Source organism: Manduca sexta, chromosome 4 (genome assembly GCF_014839805.1).
Source record: "Manduca sexta isolate Smith_Timp_Sample1 chromosome 4, JHU_Msex_v1.0, whole genome shotgun sequence".
NCBI lineage: Eukaryota > Metazoa > Arthropoda > Insecta > Lepidoptera > Sphingidae > Manduca > Manduca sexta.
In genome coordinates this window covers 3,298,369-3,322,559 of record NC_051118.1, presented here as the reverse complement: position 1 = coordinate 3,322,559, position 24,191 = coordinate 3,298,369, and the positions used below count along the sequence as shown (strand labels likewise).

At 35.6% G+C, this 24,191-nt stretch overlaps 1 protein-coding gene across 6 annotated transcripts in view; it reads right to left on the bottom strand.

Annotated features, from left to right (window-relative positions):
* Nucleotides 1-24,191, bottom strand: part of LOC115452577 — a 127,551-nt gene that overhangs the window by 46,570 nt on the left and 56,790 nt on the right. For 4 of the 6 annotated variants that reach the window (XM_037441453.1, XM_037441471.1, XM_037441462.1 and 1 more), the window contains exons 2-4: nt 9,206-9,413; nt 7,629-7,816; nt 6,945-7,061 (exon numbers count right to left, since the gene is read on the bottom strand). In XM_037441453.1, the coding sequence (XP_037297350.1) occupies nt 6,945-7,061; nt 7,629-7,816; nt 9,206-9,377 (477 nt within the window). In that variant the 5' untranslated portion in view covers nt 9,378-9,413. The remainder of the gene's footprint in view (nt 1-6,944; nt 7,062-7,628; nt 7,817-9,205; nt 9,414-24,191) is intronic. The other 2 variants (XM_037441468.1, XM_037441477.1) reach the window with 1 other exon arrangement.

The following is a 24,191-nucleotide window of genomic DNA, read 5'->3' as shown; positions in this document are numbered from 1 at the left end:
TTAAAAAAACATAGAAAAAAATGCTGATTTTAAATATGTATGAAACTTGGTGTCGCAAAAAAATTTCGCTTAAGTTAATTAGCCTTTCAACCGTCGATATAACGACTTCCTCTGTGTGAATACCCTTTCCCACTACAAAAATACTTAAATAACTGTAGCGATCCATAAAGCCATCAATACGACTCCAATATTTTAAAAAATCACAAAATGATTGCTCCTAAGTAAACTATCGTATATGAAAAATAGCAATATTTACTTTTTTAACGTTTTATTATCTAAATATTGTTTACTACCAAATACATTAAAAAGAAGATAGAAAATGTTTTATTTATTTTATTTTATGTTTATCTTATTATTTTCGGAAAACTTACAGCTTGATTTAAACAATATTAAAGGTAAATTAATACAAGAAGGTCATTCAAAAGCGTTCACAAATAGAATACAGTACAAGAGTTATCGGGTCTAAAGAGTTTTTAATGAAGTTTTTTTTTTCTTTGCTTGATAACGAAACGCTAAAAAGTAAATATCGCTATTTTTCCAGATACGATAGTTTACTTAGGAGCCATCGATAAAACAAAACATTTACCGCGGGAGCACATTACCAAGATAAAAAATTGTCTACATTATGTTAAACCAGGACACGGTCAATTCGTCTGCCAAATTTTATCCAAATCCGTTCAAATTGCTAGCGATAATTGATCTCTCTAAACAAAGCTTAAACGATGAGTTATCTAGCATATCGTTGCACCGCAATGTGGGGAATCCCCAGGCTATAAATTCAAATATGATTCCAATGTCAATGTGCTCTAGAAAAGAAGCTCCGAAAATAAATAGAACTGCGTAGTAATAAAAAAATGTTTATGTACAACCCTGTACACAAAAACTATTGCGGAAAAATAATATTGGCACGTGATCAAAAATTTATAGAATAAAAGAAAGGAAGTGTTCGGATATTAGTCTTTTGGTGTCTATCATAGAGTATTTTCGTTAAAATAATCCAATCAATATTTTGAATCTTCTCAATATAATCTTTCGAACCCGTCAGATTTCATAGTTTATCTCTATATAAGTCAAACAAAAAAGTACGTTATATAAGTTATCTCCACCGCCCATAAACACGTTTAAAAAAAGAACCCGAAAAAAAAATGTCTACGCAAAATACATCAATTTTAATTATTTGTCATTATTGAGCTCTACTTCAATACAGCTGCAAAAAAAATGACTAAGACCAAGGCAACACGACTAAACAGCCCACATGAAGCCGCGTCGCGAGCATGTCATTTATCACTGAATGTTTTGCTCACCAACCTTCACACAAGATAACCCCAATGTGCTGATTGACAATCAAACGTTAGATAAGTAATATTTATTATTAGAATACATACGAGACACAAATACATTATGTTATAGTTTGTGCACAAAGTGTTTATGGTATATTTATTATGTGTTAATACTAAACAAACGAAAAACAACGACCCGACGGAATCGTGTCAATAAATCAACAAAAGCTTAGTTAGATAGTTCATAGTTTATATTAAGAGGTTGGCCATAATAAGTCAGTGCGTGTCAGAAATGTCAGCATTTACTGAATATTGATTATACAAAAAAAAATTATAACGCAAATAAATTAATTATGATTTACGATTAAAATCAAATAAAATAAAAACAAATAAATGATATTTTGTAGTTTGTGACAAATGACTCGTTCAACGACACACAAATTCTAAATTCAAATTTTAAGAACATAATTTCGTTCGTATGCCTAATTCTTCCTCGTTTTAAATTCTAAAATCTAATCTATTTATGTTGCCAGGGAGCTCATAATAGCTGATTCAACATCCTAATTGTTTAAAAGGGTTAAATAATAACTCTATCCATCGATATTATTAAAAAAAATTGTAACCCTGAGACAAGTTACGTACCTCCGTTAAATACTTGATTTATTTTAAAATAATCAGTTTCCGGATTATATTTTTAAAGGGCTGACGCTTGTATAACTTCATTGCCTTTTTCGTTTAATGTGCCGAAATTTACGTTGATATTTATGAACCATTAAATTCTTTAATTAACTATAAGCATACATTACCCGATTTAATATAAAACAATTATACTACAGTCAGTGGGTTTATAAAAAAAACATAAAAATAAATTAACACAAAATATTTGATCATAAATTTTAGTCAAAAAGGACATCGAAGCAATCGAAACGTACTAAAAATAAACTACGTGGAATAAATTGCATAACGGAAGATATAATTGTGCATTCGAAGTTCAATGCACTCACCTTGCACTAAAACCGTGAGCTATCACGTTAATCTCGAACATCACTTCACTAAAAAAAACACTTTAACAAACTTTTATTTAAAAATATACACTACTGGCCGAAAATGAAAAAAAAAATATTTAAAAAGTTTTGATTATAATTTGGCGCGTAATGCGGACTGTTCGCAATACGCACGGCACGCGTTTCCCGCGCACGCCGTATCTCAACACTGGGCTGTGTTAAGTTTTTTTAGAATCAATGGCGCGCACAATAACATGATCGGATGAGTGGAGCATCTGTCATGTGCATGCATACGCAACTGAATATATAAGTACAATTGTCTGTAGGTTTACATAATGATTTATGTTTACGCGAATGTTAGATATTGAAATTAAACATTTTTTCGGACTTATCGCGACCATTTATTTTATTATTTTCTGCCAACGTTTCGAAGACTTTGCAGCCTTCATGGCCACAGGGGGGAATAAGTTGTTGGTCGTCTGATATCAGAATTATCATATCTACCTACATTTTACAATTATATTTTTTTTGTATGTCGGTTTGTTTAAAAAATGGCAAACTTGAATCTGGTTGCGGGCCGTTGCACTGACGTTGGCTAAAGCAGATACTGTATCAATAGTCCCACATAAAAACTCGTTTATGCAATATAACGTTAAACGGGCAACGTTTAATAAGTGAGGGCAGTTTCGTCTTCAAATAGTAATGTCAGCCTTGTTCCGGGGTCGCCCTTGAAGCAAAAAAAAATTAGCCTACAAAGATTTGAGCGACATATGTATTTGGTCTACACTATTTATTATCACATGTGATCATTTAACAATAATAAAATTCTCTATTACCTAAAAAACAAAATCAATACAAACTCATAGAACACATTTACAATTATTCCAATTACATTACCTCGCCACGGCGTCACGTACAAAAAACATGTAAACAAAACTAACAACATTTTGGAATCCACTCAGCATCAATGCCAGTGAACTAGTAAGTTGTGTAACATCTACGTGAACATGGTTAGGTGACATTTTAAACACCCAAGGCATTATTCAAATACAAAATGTACGTCAACAGTTTATAAAAAAAAAAAAATATAACCAAAGTATGATGCTCAACTTGTATACTCAAGGTTCTTTGGGCTGGTTTCATTGAATGAGCAAAATACTATACATACTTGACAAATGGTTTATGAGATAGAGAGCAGCGGCACCCGAAGCAACTTATAGGTATTAATAATATACATAAATGCGCTCTACAAATCGTTCTTATGATAATTAAATTCTACATAAATTACGATACATAAGTCGGCAGTAATCGGGCTGTATTGACCCTACGCCACTGGAAGGCACGTAACCGTATCGCTCGCAAAACCAAACCCAGAATAAAAAGAAATATGGAGGGTATCCAATACATTCTATACAAAATTGAATAACGCACACTACATAGTTAAAAAAAAAAAAAATATTGCTCATTTCAAGTAGCCTTGTTTAACAATGGATGACAAGCCGGCACTACAGCAAGCCTTTATCGTTGTGCTTTTTACTGTCAGAATAAAAATGTATCTTTAAAATCTATATTAAAATAAAAATCGACCACCCCGAGCACTTCTAGGGAGACAGCAAAAAGTCTCAAATAAAATATTAAAAAAATTCAAACGTTTTCTCTGCATATTTTGTCACATATAAAAACAGCATGCGGGGCGCATGCGGCAATTATTTTGTTTTGTTGCAATGGTCTTATTTTTTTTTAGCGGCGGCAAATTTTGATTTGACTCCGGGTGGAAAAATCCGCGCAACACCAGCGACCTGCCACCGCAACAATAAACGATTGTTTAATTTGATGTTACTACTGTAAACATCTCAGGTTAATTTGGCCAAACAAAACAACGATCAGCACATTCTCCTAAATTGTTATAAAAACTTATGTCCACGTGCATGTTCCGAATGTCGCAAATATTAAACTGGAACAAATTATCTGAAAGTGTTTTCGTTGCAATTATTCAATATAGATTTATGGCGAAATAATTATTTTTAAATTATTTAAAAAGAAATGCAAAACAAACGCTGACTGATTATAATGTAAAATGAAGGTGCTCAAACACGAGATATGTGCTGAAAATTTATTTGTATAAATAGGTGTCAACTTTCTCGCTACAAAAGTCTCTTAATCATTGCAGTAGCATTATCTATAAAAAAAATCATTTAAAAATTCAGACATTTTCCACGCGAGCCAATTATCGGAAGAAAAATGTAAAACTTCCGAAGCACCGCAATTAAACTCCAAAAATAGCATAAAACGTAGACAATAGCCCCAAAACGTCACCTTGAAGACGGTCGACACGCGCCGGCACAGTAAACATGCGGCGACCCACTTATTAAAGTATTTAAATGTACAGAAGGCCTTTTCCAAATCATTATACTGATTAACACTCTAGTGCTAAATTTTACAACCGTGAGATTTATCTGCCAATGGATTAATCTTACTTTATCTTATTTTTACTTGTAATAATGCAAATGTTTGGATGTTCGTAAGAAGTAAACGCAGTGAGCACTGAATGGATATAGATGAAATTTGACACACGGATATACAATGTCCTGGATTAACGTATAGGCTTGTTTTTATCCTGTTATTTGCTCCCATGAGAAATATTTTTACCGGTGGTAGGTCTCTCATATGTAAGAGCCCGCCTGGGTAGGTACCATCGCAATGTCTATTTCTACAGCTAAGCAGCAGTGTGAAGTCACTGTTGTGTTCCAGTTCGAAGGACATTGTAGCCAGTGTAACTACTAGACATAATAAGGTTTAACATCTCATGTCTCCGGATGGCGAGCGCAGTGGAATACCGAACAATACTTTGTAATTCAAGGTGTTGGATGGTGTTCCTACTGTTTATGGGCGGTCGTATCGCTTACCATCAGGCGAACGGCAAACTCGTCTCGTCATTCAAAGCAACGAAAGAAAAAAAGAAAACAAATATCTGGATTTTAGACAGATGGCGCTGGCATATTATAGATGGCGCTATGGTAGCCGAAAAATACTTTTTACGCGGGAAAAACCGCAAGCAACACCTAGATTTGTATACGCCGTGTAATTGGAATTGCAATCATAATTGCGGGGAATAATAAAAAAAAAACTTCGCATCCCTTGAATTTGTACTACATTCCGATGCTGCTTTTTTTTAAATACAACGTAGAATCTTTTTCCTTTCAACTACACGACACCAGCAAGCGGTTCGCCTTGTAGTAATCGCTATTCAATTATCTACTTGGTCTACCTGCCCTTCTTCCACTTCATGTCGGGTCAGCGCTGCATTTTTACCATGTTTCAAATATAGCCTCGTTTTTAAGACCACGCACAAACATATCAACCCTGTCATATTGTTAGAAAAATCTCAATATCTTCCAACTCGGAATCGAACATAGCAGCTACTGCTAGGCTAATTTGATATTCCCGTCAGCCAACTATATCGCACTCTTAATAAAATAATGAATTATTCATTTTTTTTCATTTGTGTATCTTTAATAAGTTAAATTTTATAGCAACTTATAAAAAAAGGTCGCAATCAGAAATTAGTTTTTTGACTATTCCCACAAATTAACAATTTTGGAATAGGTCATTATTTTATTAAGAGTGTGATATAAAGTGCATATAATTTACAGAATTAAAGGCAATAAAACTAACGAGACGCACTAAGCATCATAAAAACTGCAACAGAGATATTTAAACACCGGAGATGACACTCAAATACGAAGCGATGTCACTGATATTGTTTAATTGCAACAAATAATACAATTAGTTTTATTGTGAGCATACGTAGCATCTCGGAAATAATAGGCATTGTTAGAAACTTCACGTGGGGACAATTATGACTGATATCAACCTAAATGCTGGTGGTAGGATATATTCTATATCTGTCCGGATAGCGACCACCGTACACAAGGTGTTAAAGCCCGCTATAGTTGCTGACTAAAGTGTGTCGCGTTCCGGAATGAGCCTGTGTATATCTGACTATAGGCCGGCATAATTGTCAGCTGTCGAGGAGTAATCATCTCTCGTCAGTCGACATTCTACTGGACCCCACTCCACTTACACTCAAGTGCAGTGGGGTTACTTTGAAAAAATATATATATTTAAATGTTTATGATTTGCTTAATCAATGTTACATTTCATGGTAGATCGCCATTGTTCTTTGTGTCGTGAAATTTTAAAAACAGTATATAGTTTAAAAAAAACACTAATTACTGTAAAGGGAGTAGATTCGTGATAGTATAGTACTATAGAAGCAATCATATATTGTGAGTCAATTTTGTTGATAGAATAATACCTAGTCAGCTTAATCTAGTCACTTTTATAAAAATACTCCGTTATGAGAAAGTTGTAACGGCATTTTCCTGAAATAAGTCACGTTCTATAATTGCTGAACTAGAGTGTAACATCGTAGTGTAGTTGTTTATAAACTTAAAATCGATAAGAACGCCATCTACATTACTCAGCTTGTACTATAATCTCAACAAAAACTTTCAATGCCATCTGTTAACATAAAACTGAACTACAATATTTTAATGCTTACTAATAAACTTCCCGACAATACTCGATAGATGGCACTGGCATACACTAATAAAATACTCAGAACTTGGCAATAGATGGCGCTAAATACAAAACTCACCTCAGCCCAGAAACACACGATCAGCGACGAACCGGACATCAGCAAGGGATAGTAAGCAGACAGCAGACTTGTCGCCCAGCCGTCTTGGAACGCCGACTGTGGGCACAATAAAAAGAACTAAAAAAATATGGAATTAAGTTTAGACACAGAATTATATTAACGTAAATGCAAATAAAATGCAAAATCAAAGTATTAAAAGCAAATATACAACTTCTTTTTTGGTCATAGTGGTTTCTACATAAAAGGTATATGCTGTCGCGTACTTTTATTTAGAACTATTTAAGACAAACAATTCTACAGAACATCGTCTTTATCTAACTCCAACGGTTTAAGCAGCGCACACCAAGATAGCATTTTTTTTTCCGACTTACTTGATAGGTATCGTTATATTACGACCAAATTACACAAAATCGTTATAAATTGTACCCTATGTGTTATAATGAATATTACTGTAAAGTTTTATCCAAATCCGTTCAGAAGTTTTTTCGTGAAATAGGAACAAACATACATACACCCATCCTCACAAACTTTCGCATTTATAAGTAGGGAGTTTTCAGTGTATTCTTGTCGATTATCGTCTCGCATATACGTTACAGTATATGTAGAGGTGCGATTCAATCAATATAGAATAAAACCACTTTAACCACAAACCACCCGCCACCACATAACCGCAATGAAACTAACCGGTGATACGAAGTACGCGCCGCGTATCAGCGAGGCAAGGAACGCGACCAGGTACAGCATCTTCTGCGTGGTGACCTTGCACGCGCGCAGGAACGTGGGCGCCTTCAGCCTGCGGTACTCGGTGACGATGCAGATCGTCAGCTGGACGGCACAGACGAACGCGACCAGCAGGAACACGCCGCCGATGCCTGGAATGAAAATTGAGGTTTCATTGAAGTTCTGGGTAGTTAGATTACTAGGTTATATATTCCCTCGGTTTTATCATTGACGTATATTCTATAGACACGAACATCTATATAAACAAAAAATTGTTTATATGGACTAACATCAGAACAAAAATGGCAACCAAAACGTTACTGTCATAACTTATTTATTCACTTGAACAACTGATAATTTTACTTATTTGAATCATTTTCATTCACATCCAGGTTTGCACTTAGACTCGCGTTTTTATATTATGAGCGCCACTCCGTACACAACAAGCATCAATATTGTTACCATACTAAAGTCAGTTTCAATGGATGACAGTTCAATACAGTAGAACACAGTGAATTTTTGGAACGCGAAATCTAGTACGTTGTACATATATATCAATGGTTTTTATACTGATACTTGATATTTACTTAAATAATGTTCGCCTTAAATTAAATGCTTTGTTTATCACAACCTCACATAAATGTTAACGGATGGATAAAACCATTGGTACACTATTTTTTGTATAATTTGCCTTTTTAATAATCCGTAATTTATAATTTTTTATAAACCAATGAAATTCAATCAAATCCACGCGTTAAAAAACAACAACCATATCTAACAAAAAAAATATTCAACGGTTTAGAATACAATGACGGATCTTATTAATATGTTAAACATGAACGTCAAAGGTCTCTTGCGACGACAAAGGAAATGACGGGGGACTTGATTTATGGATATCATTATTTGGTACTACTGTATACAATATATTTTTTACGATGTGGTGTTCGCGGGTAAGACTATTCGCTGGATAGTTGAACCTATCGCCATATCGAAAACAGATTCCAAATTTCAGACTGATACTGAGTATAAAAAACCCAATATAACTGTACCTGACGCGGGAATCGAACCCGAGACCTCAGCAATATAGTTGTACCATAATACCACTACGCCACCGAGACAGTGGTATATTTCAATATCCTATTTATTACATGTAACAAAGATAATATAGCCACGTGTAATACCACTTTAGTGCCACTCGACAACATTTGTAAGTTGTTGGCCTGGTTTAAATGATCACGAATGGGCATCAACACTCAGAACTTTAATAAGAATGGAGTAACAGGATAATTTATTATATAAGTGAATCCTTTTGAACAACCTGTAAGTCTATACCTATCCCGTAATAATAAAGGCTGAAGTCATCAAAACATTGGACTTCATAATAATCGAGAATCTGGGTAAAACAACAAGTTTATTTTATTTATTTATTTGCACTTCATATACAAAAAATGTACATAGGCGGACTAATGCCGTAGGCATTCTCTTCCAATCAACCTTAGGGTGGAGCAGAGATGAACAAATGTATTAGTAAATCTACTCACAAGCATGGTAAGGCATGTTGGGGCCGGAGCAATGGTCTCCCGAATATCTGATCTCGCAGAGGCAAGTGCCGTTGATGCAGTCGCCGCGGTCGCTGCAGCCGAACGCGCAGCCCGCGCCGCGCTTCGCCGCTGACATCACAGCGTCTGCGTAGTACGCTAGCAGTGAACGCATCTTACGGACAGCGACGGACGCCGTCGCGTGCTGTTACTGCAACAACGGAAAATATACATTATTACTTATGTATTATACTGTAGTTTTCAACAATCCGTAGCAAACAAGGATTTAAGAGCGTGTATTAAGGTTATTTTCATTGAAGAAATAGGAGAAAGTGCAAAATCCGGTTCAAAGGACCATTATCCAGTTCGAAGGACCATTGAATGCCAAATACGAGTATATAAGTTTTTGTTTATGTTATACACATTAAATCATTTACGTCACAATGTTAATGGCGTTGGTTAAATGAAGTATTATTGTTTGTTCTGAAAATAAAATTATCTGGTGGGAAGGACCGCTATCCAGCTCAAAGGATCGCAAAAATTGTAGGTTAAATTTAATAATACATATAATTTTATGTTTTAAAGTTTAGCTTCCTGTCACGCAATAAACATTGTTTAACTAAAACCATACTTATATTAAAGTGGTAAGGTTGAACGTACTTCAGGAAAAATTAATATCAAAAATCTAAATAGAAACAACAAACAAAACAGCACAAGTATTTTAAATAAAAAGAAACCTCGTAAATAATGTAAGTAATCTATTGAATTTCACTCACATTCGTTATGAATAAGGAAAAATATATTGATATCAATGTTGTTCTATATAAATAAATATAATCAAACTCAGATTTGTAATACAACAAATTGACAGCTATTTGTATGAACTAGTGGTCGTCGAGTGGTCGAAATTCGGCAGTCAAATTAATAATTTTTCTGCACTCATTTATATATATTTATTTATATTTATCATTATTTATACGAACAGTAATGATGCTAAATCATAGTCATAGTAATGGTTAAAGTTTAAGAGCATTTTTAGTATATCTAGAATCGTAAAATTGTAATAAATAACAGATATAAATGAGCGCTGGGATCAGTATGAGTATCTAGTCCCCCCCGTGACCATGGAGACTGCAAAATCTTCGAAACGTCGGGAGAAAATAATACTAAAACCGCGATAGAATCCGAAAATTAGTTTAATTTCAATGTCTAACATTCGCGTAAACATAAGAAAACATTATGAGTATCTAGTCACTGACTATGGAATTTTGTATTAAAAAGTATGTTTTTTCTTTTAAGTTTTTTTTTCGCCTCCCAGCTTATAAAATTGCTGTATAGGCAATTAATTTAGTTAAATATGTTTGAATATTATTACACACACTCACGCCTTTTATCCCCTGAGGGGTTGCGACCCATAACGTAATAGGGGGCGAGCCTATCGCCATATCGGGCACAAATTCCAGACGCCTTGCTAATACTGAGTAGAAAAATCAAATACCACTTTGTCTGACCAGGAATTCGAACCCAGGACTTCAGCACTGCGGTTATACCGTAATACAAGCCACCGATACATTGAATATTATTGAGTTGATACTATTAGGATAAAGTCCAATAAGCGTACAAGTATAGAATACATCTCCAGTTAATGAAATGCCCCCTAGGGATATCATTACGTAAACAATGCCTTAATGGAATACAAACGCTGGGAATAGAAACAACCAACAATGATGTAATGGTCAGTAATAGTTACATTTCATGAAACAATTTTCTATTATTTATTTATTTATTTTTAGGAAGACTTACAGACTAATAAAAATTTAAAAACTACATAACTATATAAATATACATATTGCTCATAGTCTCCGCATATATTCGCAGTTAATATCCTAAATTATAAAAATCTAGAATTATATACCAATATGTACTTTTTTCTATAATCGTAATTATCGTATTCAACTATTTTGTAAATTCTGATAATAAAACCTATTATAAATAATGGTGTTCCGGTTTGAAGGATATTGCACTCAGCTTAAATACTGCGCCTTATGAGTAATAATCTCAGTCTTTTCTATACGTGTACATCAAAGTGACCCCACTACACCTGATTGTAAGTGAAGTGGGGTCCAATAGAATGTCGACTGACGAGAGATGATTACCCCTCGACAGTCGACACAATTATGCCGGCCCATCGGAACCAGATATACACAGGCTGATCCCGGAACGCGACACACTTACGTGGGCCACTATGACGGGTTATAACACCTTGTGTACAGTGGTCGCTATCCGGGCGAATATAAAATATATCCTACCACCAGCAAACATAGCACCACGCTTACGATTCATCTGCACGTTTGTAGTTCTAACATCACGGAATAGCCTTCAAAGCCGCCAAATCAAATATTACCGCCGCCATTTAACTTCCTTCGTTCGATTTCCGTGCTAACATAAGAACCGGTTTGCTTCTAATCCGCCATAAATAATTTTTATTTACGCTTCCACTACACTCGGTACAGCTCGGCCGGTCATTCAGGATAGATATATTAAGATTTAGGCATTACTTACTATGTGTATGTAACAATGCATCTAATGTTTTAGGTTGATTAACGTAATGTTGAGCCACGATTGTAAATACAAATCCGAGAAGTGTTACCACTGTTAATTGGTGATCTAATCCTTTAATATCAGACATAAGAAATAAATAAAAAAAAAAAAACACTTTTCTCCGACACAGAATTGAACCCAAACCTTCATGAATCACGACCCAATTACTATACTAGTCTAACATTTAGATGAACTATATAATATCCTCGGACGTGCAATACATCAAACCCGCTTAGTTCTCGGGCTGTCATCGCAGATTTATTGAAGTGATGTTTCAGTTAACGCACGCCGACTATATAATTAGCTGAAACTGCAGTGCGTCGACCTCGAGCAGACACGTGACGCTGCGCGATGCGCACGAGTCGATTGCATAATACGAGTTCTTGAATGCGGGTGTGCACGTGTTAAACTCCGTCTTCGGGATGGGTATATAGTATCCATTAGCCGTTACAAGCAATATAAAATTAGGTCTGCCTACTTTCAGGCAACTCCTTTTTAGGACGTCTTATTTTTGCCTTCATAACTAAAACACTATTATCTATAATACATTATGGTTTGTTATTTAAATATATCGGTTACCACAGAATACCATGAAATGGACTTAGTTGACAACCCTTGGTGGATGCTGGCGCCTTTCAGGGACGAGGGATGCAATGGCTAAGTTGCATTTATGTAAATACTTAAAATAACAAAGTATTTTCAGGGGCACTAGAAAAAAAATTATCCTCAAGAAAGGCAGCAGGCGAAAAGTGAAAACCTATGGGATAAAAGTTTGTTTACATTACTGGAACTAACTAATGGAATACAATTTGCTACACTCAGGAATGATGACAACGAAATAATAAAGAAAATCTTTTTCGAAATCACTTTGCTACATTCAAGGATAATGACAACTAAACAATAAAGAAAATCTTTTTCGAAATCAGAACAGCAGTTTTACGATATAACACTCTTCATCCAAACTCTAAAGTCGACCAACTCATCATATGATATAGTAGATTATTAATTTTCCAACATGCCCATATTGCATACGTAATGACGTTACCTTGATATTTTAATGACAAATTAGCATGTGGTACAATCCTTAGTTCATATAACTTTCACAGTCTGAAGTTAGCCACGTTACACGCTTCTAATCCGTTAGTTTCTGCAAAACAATAGAAACCGCTATCGTGAATACCTTCAACTCGCCACAAAGAATGTACCACACGATAGCTGTATCTTCTGAAGTTACCAAATAAGTTCATATAGCTAATCATACGCATCAATCCGATTACATGATCAATCCGACATCAGTCATATAAACATCATACAATGCGTCCGGGCAGTATATTATGCTATATCGACAACATAAATAGTATTATTAAATTATTAGAAAAAAAAATCTTTGTGAGAATATATGTCACGTGACCTACACTCTGCTATAAAAACACCGAGCTATGACAAATCAAGGACCCATAATTGTTAATGTCTCATCATCTACCAGTGACCGTCCTGAGCCGAGGTTCGGAACCCGTTAATGGACTCAGCATGGTCACAATTTCAAAGAGCTGCGAACTCCTAAAGCGCTCATCCAAGTCCGGTGTGTTTGAATGAGCCAAACTTTGTCGGGGCTAAAAGAACGTATGCCATGTTAAAAAAAGTTCAAGGCAGTTGGTTGGTGATATCTCTTTAAAAAGCATTTCTGTTAAATAAATGGAATATCTTTTTATTTTAATCAAAATCACTTCAGTACCTAACAATACTGTAAATTTGCAACAGTACAATACGTCATGTTTGGCCGTATAACATTTAGAGTCACTTGTCAGTCTCCTACTTACTAGCAGTTACTATTTACTCACATTCAGTGACCTGCTTAAAATTTACCATTAACACCGCCAAAAATAACTCATCCTTTAATCCCGCCGACATTTATGTATGTCAATGTGTTAATAGGCATGACGAGCGGTCTGCGCACACGCATGGCGGGTCGTCGTCTTTTATCCAGGACATGTTTGATCTCATCTCACTGGCAATGCCGAATATCGAATCTTTCTCACAAATAAGTGAATTAAATGAACAAATTAAAATTTCAAATCGCCTGTACATTTTGTGTTCCAAAAAAATTTTTTTTTGCCTCTAAAATATAATTCATGAGTTTTACTTTACTTAGTACAAAGAAAACACAATGTAATAATTAAACTGAACGTGTATAAGCAATTTGAATTTTGAATTTGTTCAACAACTTTTAAGGTGACTACATGAAATATATGACAATCATTGTTTTAATGTCATCAAATTGCAATCTAACGAATTTATTCATGGCGTAACTAAATTCTAATGGCATTAATTACGATCGCATTATATAAAGGACACGTAATTGTTCAATTTATCGCGGTAATTCGATTAGCATTGATTCACATTTAGTTTTGATTTATCACAGTACTTGCCGCCATATTTATTATTATAATTGACGTTACAAATTTACTTCAGTATGTAGCATTACCTTCAAAGTTACATAACACAGACCTACCACAATACGACTTCAACAGAAAAATATTGTAAAAAAGCAATTTTATAGAGCAATAATTTCCCACTCGTGATAGTATTGAGATTACGTATTAACGAGGTAGTTGTTCGAATACAATGTATTACAAGTGAGGTTATAACGAGATTGCACGATAAGGCAAATGTTAAATCTATACTAATACTACCTTTTGTTCGCGACTTAAGCCGCGTGAAGGAGTTTTCCGGGACAAAAGTCCCGCTATATCATGACAATATAATTTATATTTCAATAATGTCTGTGACAAAGGCACGGCTTTCTAAAGCGCTAAGTTGTTTCAATATGCCTAAGAATACTGCTGAGTAATTTTGGTCAGTGTGTACAAGGATGCAAGGATTTCGAAGGATCTCTTGCTGTCCAGCAAGTCGCCTCTGGATCGGAGCTGTCGGCCAGTAGCAATATCATGAGTGCAGACTTAGTGATGCGACTAACTTGCAAGAATATAATGATACCAAGACAAGATGTTGTTTATTGGTGGCAGGTCTCTCATATATGAGAGTCCGCCTGGGTAGGTATCACCGCAATGTCTATTTCTGCCACCATGCAGCAGTGTATAGTCACTTTAGTGATTCGGTTTGAAGGACATGGTAGCCAGTGTAACTACTGGACATAATGAGACTAACATCTTATGTATGTCTCAGGATGACGAGTGCAGTGGAATACCAAACAATACTTTGTAATTTGAGGTGTTGGATGGTGTTTCTACTGTTTATGGGCAGTCATATCGCTCACCCATCTGGCGAACGGCAAGCTATTCTCTTCATTCAAGAAGCAATAACCAAAAAATATGTATCTATTACCTTGTGTACTTTCACAATTTGTTTATAAATAATATCTACTATAAAATGTTATATTAAAAGTTATTGTAGACTAGTTGTTATTTTAACCACTTAAAAAACATAATAAAAAAACAAAATTTATAAATGGACATATAAAAAAAACAATGGTAACCTGCGCATTTCGAAATACGACCTCTCTAACATTCTGGAATATAACGATATCAATACAAGTTATCATCTTGTTTTTTTAGTTGAATAGTTAGAGCACAGCAAAGTGACCGCACTGCACCTGATGGTGAGCAGAATACGGCACAGACTGACTGACGAGACATGTTTTGTCGTTGCCGGTCGGCACAATTATGCCGGCCTTTTGAACCAGAAATACACAATCTGATCACAAAACAGACTCACGTGGGTCACTATGTCGATTCGCCTTGTGAATGGTGGTCGCTATCCGGACGGATATAAAATATATCCTATCACAAGCAAACATATCTGGGTATTATAAGAAAGCATTTGTCTATAGGTGACGAATACATTGCCACGATTTGTAATTCAAAGTTAAGCATATTGTTTATGGACGGACGGTTACCATCATACGAGATCTTTACTCGCACGTAGTTTAACAAAATGCTTACTCATCATCATCATCATCATCAGCCGTAGAATGTCCACTGCTGAACATGGGCCTTCCTAAAAGATTTCCAGATTGATCTATTGGAAACGGCCCGAATCCAGCGACCTCCTGCTGCTTTTATAATTTTATTTACATTTTTTAAATGCTTATTATTATCGTCTACATATGTCAACGGATTTCCAGTTTGTTTCTCTTAGCGAGCGGCTCGCGCACAGCGCCATAAATTTGTACAAAAAAATTATTATCTAAAAGTGTCGACTGACTTCCGCTTTGTTTACCCAAGCTCGCAATAATTGTATTAGCACAACTTCACGCACATTGTTGCCTGAGTACACGAGCGATAACGCCCAGCCACTCGTTATCAAACCGAGACGCAGATAAACAACTCATTTTATCTGTTAATTTATAACGGAATGTAATATAAGTATTGTTAAAGTAATCATAAAGTGCGAATAAGATGTGAAACGTATCGATTCACGAAAATGGACCTAACACAAAGTGGCTTGAAAGCGAAATTCGCAATTTCCTTTACTTGGACGACATATTTATTCCATTTACTTGGGTTTAAAACTAGACTACTAAACCGTTTTAAAAAAAATATCTATAGGAAAATTCTGGAAACATATTCTTTCAAATAAAAAAAGAATATCCCAAATCGGTTCATTTAAAGATACACGTCAAATTGATATCCGCCTCCATTTTTTGAAATCATTAATAACTTGCAAGTTATCATTTGTTATAATAGAGCAATTCGTTTGTCAAATAAACAAAATATAAACAATTAGCTTGATCCAGTACAAGGTTGATGCTCACTTAGGGACGCCTAGGTGCAGCAGTGGCCAGCTATAAGCTGATTGATTACTAGGCCTTTATCATCCCCAGAACCCCATCTTTTATTTGATTTTAATTTCTTTACAAATACTGATAAAAGACCACGTGAGCTATCACCTACGTGATCAAATAAAAAGTATAACAGGACTTCGTATTACCACTGCCCGATATATACCCGACCAATATACAAACCAAAACCCGCGGTGGTCTTCTTCGGCGCATACGTGTAACGTAGCGTTATAAATATTGTTTAAACTTTTTATTTAGTCGATAACTTATCGATTATTTTGGACAGCGCGTCGACGCTGACGCCGACTTCCCTCGCCTCCGCGCCAGTCGTGCTCCGCCACCGTAGCGGACGGTCGTCAAAGATTATATGTAAACGATACGCATGGTGAAGCACGGCGCCCGGCTTACGGACGAATGTGAATTTATAATTTGTGCCCGAACCTGTATTACCTTTATATAATAACTATAATCTAGCCTAAGTGTGTTTAGTGTTAGTATGTACTAATCACTCAATATATGTTAAACTAATTCAATAGTTTCATTTAAGTACTTGTGTTGCATCTTAACGTGACAAATGGCGCCATAAACGTGGTTATAAGTTAAAATTCACGATTCGAACGTAAACAATTAGTGTTAAGTACTATGTTAAGTGGTTGTAAACTGTGTCAAATTTAGTAAATAAGAGTGTACGTAGTTTTATTTAATAAAAAAAAAAAAAACGACGTATACAATTACCTATATATGTAATAAGTTTAGTGTAGTGCACATATCTGGTAAGTACAATTTGATTGTAATATTGGGGACGCCATTGCTACAACTTGCAAGTCTATGCTTAGCTCCGTGTACATTACATTTCTTTTTATTAATTATTATTGACTGTTTATCGGTTATGGTCGAATGCGCGTTGCTCTAACAAAAATAAAAACTGTTTTTGCTCTTTTCTCAATGAGTACTAACTTGAAAAGTAACCACTGCTTGATTTGATTTTGTTTTACAGTTGACACTTCGTTGCGTGTTTATCGTCACTATTATTGTATTTAAAATGGCCTACCCAATAAAATTTTTATTACTCCAGAAAGCTGAATTATTGTATGAAGTGGCAATTCGAGGGGAGTCTCCGTCGGACAACGTAATAGGTTTACGACGTCAAGTCAATAAATTGACACAACTTTATGCGTCTGATGATATATTGGACACAGTGTACAGTTTTGCAGAGGATATAGCCGGTTGTGAAGAGACGTTAGGTAAAGTGAGCATTAACATTGAAAATCTGAAAACTAATTACAATGATGCACTACTAGCTAGAACCACTTCATTGTTAAATCACTTACACTACAGATTACAAAGAATACAACAACCCGAAGAGCCTAATGATTTTATTACTTTAAACAAATTAAGGAATACATTTGACAGCCACTACTCAAATCTTTTGACTTTAACTAATCCTAGTCAGGAATCTAAAGTAGCTTCTATAGAGCCACATAAAGAACATTTAGACAAATCTGAATTGTCCAATTTAAATATTTCAGTAAAATGTGATCGTGGACTGGCTGGAGAATTAGCAAAACTGAAATATGACGGTAAAACTTGTGTACGCTCCTTTATTCAAAACCTTGAGGAATTCCGGGTATCTAAGGGTGTTACAGAGGAAAAATGCTTTCCTCTGCCATTGATATTTTTATTGGTGATGCTCTTCATTGGTATCGTAGTACTAAGGCAAAAGTTAATGATTGGAAAACTTTAATTCATTTACTTAGGGAGGATTTTGACATTCCTGACTATGACTATAGGATGTCCTTGGAGATACGACAGCGTACCCAAGGCAGTAATGAGAATATTGTCATTTATTTAGCTATAATGGAAGGTATGTTTTCCCGTCTAAGTAAGCCTATGAGTGAGGAGCATAAACTAGAAATTATTTTACACAACATACGCCCTTGTTACTCTCTGTTCATTGCATCTAGACCTAATGTTAATTCTATAGAGGAACTCCGAAATATTTGTAAAAATTATGAGCAAATAAAAGTGCATTCTGACCAATTTAAAGAACCACCTGTTGCAAGTTCCAGTACCATAGCTCCTGAATTCAGTTACCGCCCCTATAAGCCAAAAGAAAACCGTAGACAATTTTATAATAGTAGCTGGAGTAACACAAAAAATTCTAACCCCGCTGTGTCTGAGGTTTCCAAACCCAAAACTTTCTGTCTTCGCTGCAAGGTTGATAGTCATTCTATGAAAGATTGTCCAGCTGAGAGAATTATTTTCTGTTTTAAGTGTGGAAAAAAAGATGTTAGAACCCCAAACTGTCCAAATTGTGCTCCAAAATCCCAGACAAAAAACTAAGATCTGAAAATTGCAAGAGAGTAACAACTAATCATTTTGACATCTCGGATTGGAATGATTGGTTGTTAAAGATAAGAAGTTTTTTTACAAAAAAGAACCAGATTTCTGCAATTTTCACATCTGTTCCGAGCCAAGACTCTCGTCCTTATATTAAGGTAAAAATAAATAATACAAATGATTTGGAATTCTATGGACTTTTAGACACTGGTTCTGCGGTTACTATTTTGGGTAACAATTCTCACAAGTATCTTTTTCAATTTGACTTAGCCTTGTGTACTGATCAAAGGATTACAGTTACTGCTGCCGGAGGTCAAAAGATAAATTCCCTAGGTTACATTCTGCTTCCAATAACTTTTGAGAATAAGTTCTCTATTATTAAGGCTCATTGTATCCCAGATATTAAAACAACATTGGTATTGGGAATTGATTTTTGGAATATGTTTGATTTATGCCCTAAATATTTGACTAATACAAAAAATTTATTTTTTGATGACCCTGGACTTTCAGAAATTTCGAAATCTTCTTCAAGCTACTTACAAGCTTATGATACTCTAAGTGATGCTGAGAAACCCATTGCTGATACTATAATTGAAAAATTTAAAGATATTTCCTTCTCCGAAAAAGGTTTAGGCAGAACAAATCTTATTAAACACAATATTAACACAGGTGATTCTGAACCCATACACCAACGTTATTATCGTATGTCACCGGAAAAACAAAGAGTTATCACTCAACAGGTGGATGAAATGTTGGCACTTGATGTTATTGAACCATGTGAAAGTCCCTGGTCTTCCCCTGTATTAGTAGTTGGCAAAAAAGATGGTAATCCTCGTTTTTGTTTAGATAGCCGGAAGTTAAATTCAATTACAAAGAAAGATGCATATAGTCTACCATATATTTCTGAAATATTGGATAATTTAAAAGATGCTAGATATTTGTCCAGTATTGATTTGTCTAAAGCTTATTGGCAAATTCTAATAAATGAACCTGACCGGGAAAAGACTGCCTTTTATGTTCCTGGCCGGGGCACTTTTATGTTTAAGGTTACTGCATTTGGTCTTACTAACGCTCCCGCTACTCAGCAGCGTCTTGTAGATTCTTTGTTTGGACCAGAATTTGAATTGAAAGTATTTGCCTATCTTGATGATATTATTATTGTTTCTAATACTTTTGAAGAGCATGTTTTATTGTTGAATAAAGTGCATGAAAAGTTACTTTCAGCTAATCTTACAGTTAGCCTTGAAAAATGTAAGTTTTTAGAAGTAGGTTATGTTACCTTGGTTATATTATAGATTCACAAGGTTTACGCACAGACCCCGAAAAAATTGAGGCTATACTGAATTACCCTACCCCCACTAACAAAAAGAAATAAAACGTTTTCTGGGGACTGCCCTCATGGTACAGGCGTTTTATTCCGCAATTTAGTACAATTGCAGGCCCCCTTAATAAACTGACATCAACTAGAAAGGACTCTCCTCCGTTTCATTGGACGCCACAATTAGAAGCTGCTTTTCTTAAGTTGAAATCCAAATTAGTTGAGGCACCAGTCCTTGCGTGTCCTAATTTTGAACACCCATTCGAAGTGCATACCGACGCTAGTAATTTTGGCATAGGCGCTATGTTAGCTCAGACCATTAACGGGGTGGAGCACCCAATAGCATACATGAGCCGTTCCTTAACTCCACCAGAACGTAATTACAGCACTACGGAGAGAGAAGCTCTTGCAGTCTTAGTCGCACTTGAACATTGGCGTTGCTATTTAGAAACCGACAAAAAATTTATTGTTTTCACTGATCATGCGGCATTGAAGTGGTTTATGTCCCTTTCAAATCCTACGGGTCGTCTAGCTAGATGGGGTGTTCGTCTCTCTTCCTTTAATTTTGAGATTAAACATCGGCGCGGTAAAGACAATATCGTTCCTGATGCTCTTTCTAGAAGTGTGGCAGTTAACATTATCACTGAAGATGAATCTATTGTTTCTACTCCTACCATGACTACAGATAGCTGGTATCTTAGTATTTTTAACGGCTGCAAAGATTCCCCAATTAGTTTTCCAAATTATAGAGTAGAAAACAGTATCTTGTTTAGATACATGAAAAATAAAAACATTCTCACTTCTGAATTTGCGTGGAAAGAAGTTATTCCTGAAGAACGGCGTGAACAGATCCTTAAGGAATGCCATTCAGTGCCCACATCCGGTCATTTCGGCGTGTTCAAGACATACAAACGCTTGGCACTTCGTTTTTATTGGCCTGGTATGTACTCTGATGTCGTAAAGTTCGTTTCTCATTGTGATATTTGTCTTGCATACAAGTCACCTAACCATAGTACCCTTGGTATGATGGGTAGACCAAAGAATGTCTCGCGACCCTTTCAGACTCTTTCAATTGACTTGGTCGGCCCGTTACCTAAATCCAGAAAACAAAATCAGTACATCTTTGTTGTAACATGTTGTTTTTCAAAGTATTGTCTTCTTTTCCCACTCAGACGGGCTACTGCAGACTTGGTGTGCAAACATTTGGAAAATGATGTATTTCTTGTTCATGGCATTCCCCAAACTATCATCTTGGATAATGGAAGTCAATTTATTAGTAGAGAACTTAATAAAATATTTAAAAGGTATAAAATTCCCAATATAAATTTCATTCCTAAATATACTCCTCAGATAAATACCGTTGAAAGATATAATAAAACAATAATTACTGCTGTTTCTACCTTTGTAAATGATGATCATAGAACTTGGGACTTAAATTTGCCTAAAATTCAGTTTGCTATAAACAGTTCAGTAAATGAAAGCACCGGATATTCTGCCACATTTTTAGTTTATGGCCGGGAACTTGTGACTTGTGGGACACACTATATAGAAAATTCCGATCCTAATGATCTCGTGCTTTTACCACATGATGCTTATGCTGAAAATTTAGGGTACCTAGCTGAAATTTTTGACAAAGTGCAAGCATCACTTTGGCAGGCACATACAAAAAACACTCAACAATATAATTTGCGTCGTAGAAAGGCAGAGTTTAATGTGGGAGATATTGTCTGGAAAAGATGTTATTTTCAAAGTGACAAAGAAAATTACTTTAGCAAGAAGTTGGCTCCTAAATTTAAAAAAATGTCGCATTAAAGAAAAACGTTCAGCACTTGTCTATGTGTTGGAAGATTTAGTAGGAAATGACCTAGGTGTCTGGCATATTAAGGATTTGAAGATTTCCGGTAGTTCTTAACATTTATTAATGTTATGTTCTAAGTATTCCCTTTATTCTTCCCTCTTTCCCTTTTCTCATTGTGTACTTATACACACACTGAGTTTATTTTTTTTTTTGAATTTCTTCCCTAGGAAAAATTCTTTCCTAAGGGAGGGGGTAATGTAACGTAGCGTTATAAATATTGTTTAAACTTTTTATTTAGTCGATAACTTATCGATTATTTTGGACAGCGCGTCGACGCTGACGCCGACTTCCCTCGCCTCCGCGCCAGTCGTGCTCCGCCACCGTAGCGGACGGTCGTCAAAGATTATATGTAAACGATACGCATGGTGAAGCACGGCGCCCGGCTTACGGACGAATGTGAATTTATAATTTGTGCCCGAACCTGTATTACCTTTATATAATAACTATAATCTAGCCTAAGTGTGTTTAGTGTTAGTATGTACTAATCACTCAATATATGTTAAACTAATTCAATAGTTTCATTTAAGTACTTGTGTTGCATCTTAACGTGACATACGAGACGCAGGGTACCTTGTTAGACTGAGATAGCTGCGGAAAACCCAAACCTAACCCTAGTAATCCATAGCTCCGTAGCTGGTATTGACCCGCGCTGCCTGCAGGGTCAAGGCCGTGGAACCGCATTAGCGAACCAGGTCAGCGGACGCGACCCGCGGCCCCGGCACAATTAACCCATATTCTCACCAGTGCATTGTTTACAAACATGAGTGCACACAGCACTGTTAGAAGAATCAATGTAAAGTTATGTATACGAACGTGTTATTTGGTGTATATTATATCAGCCCTGTATCATACAGCGTTATTTTTACTTTGCGGAACTAAATGCAATGACATATTCGTCTTTACTTCAGCTAACATTGTGCCAAAAGTCATCTATGAATAACAAATATTTTCGTCAAAAATTCCGGCTCTAGTTATCTGATTTTTAATCATTTTATAGTTTAGTGCGAATAATTTGTGTGCTTGAGTGTATTTTTGACTGAAAGTATGATGTTGCCGCTGCGAATTCTCTTGGAGTAGCAGTAGTGGCATTAGGTATGTAAAATTTACATCAAGTACTTTTTATTGATATATATTTTGCTCGAAACTGATACTTTTATTATTTTACATCTATTGATAGAATAACTTATGGTAAATTGTTCCGTTCAAGAAGACAAGTGTATGGCTTCATTCATTAACGCAATGTCAAAATGACCCTGTACACTCCTCACTGCCGAGCACAGGCCTCAGCTACCACTGAGTACTGCTAGGATTTAGCCTACCACGCTGACTTAGTGCGAGTTGGCTGTTGATGTAATTGATATATCCATTCGTTTAATCCTAATAAATGACGACTTAAACAGTAGCAACACAACCAATATCTATCTATATATATAAAAATGAATCCCTATTTCCCTTGGTCAAGCTATCACACGTAAACGGCTGGACCGATTTCACTATTTTTTTTTTGTTGTATTTTTTATTGTCAGAAAAAGGTTCTTATGGAAGAAAAAATTCAAAAAATTGCGCGGAAAATTAGAAAATTTAAGAAAACTTAACAAAAATATTAATTTTATATAACTGACAATTGTTTGAAATAACTGTCAGCGATTGACAGAATGCGCTGCAAAGTCATAGTTAAGACGGGACAACGTCTGTTGGGTCAACTAGTTGAATTATAAAAGTACTGCGTGTTATTGCAATGTGTCCTTCACCCCGAGACTTACAATGTTAAATGGCCAGTAATTTTGCTAGCAACGATGTCCTCCAACTGAATATAACAGCGCATACACACTGCTTAGCGGCAGAACTGACAGCTGCGATACCAACCCAGACGAACCCTTGCATATGAGAGACTTATATGAATATTCTTTCATTAATAATGTGTGAGAAGTTATTTTACAGCGAATGTACTTTATATAAACAATAACCCAAACAATTTCCCACTGCTGAGCACCGGGCCTTTACTACTGAGAGGGATAAGACAATTGGCCATCACACTGGACTAGTGAAAATATTTTCCTTCATCGATAAA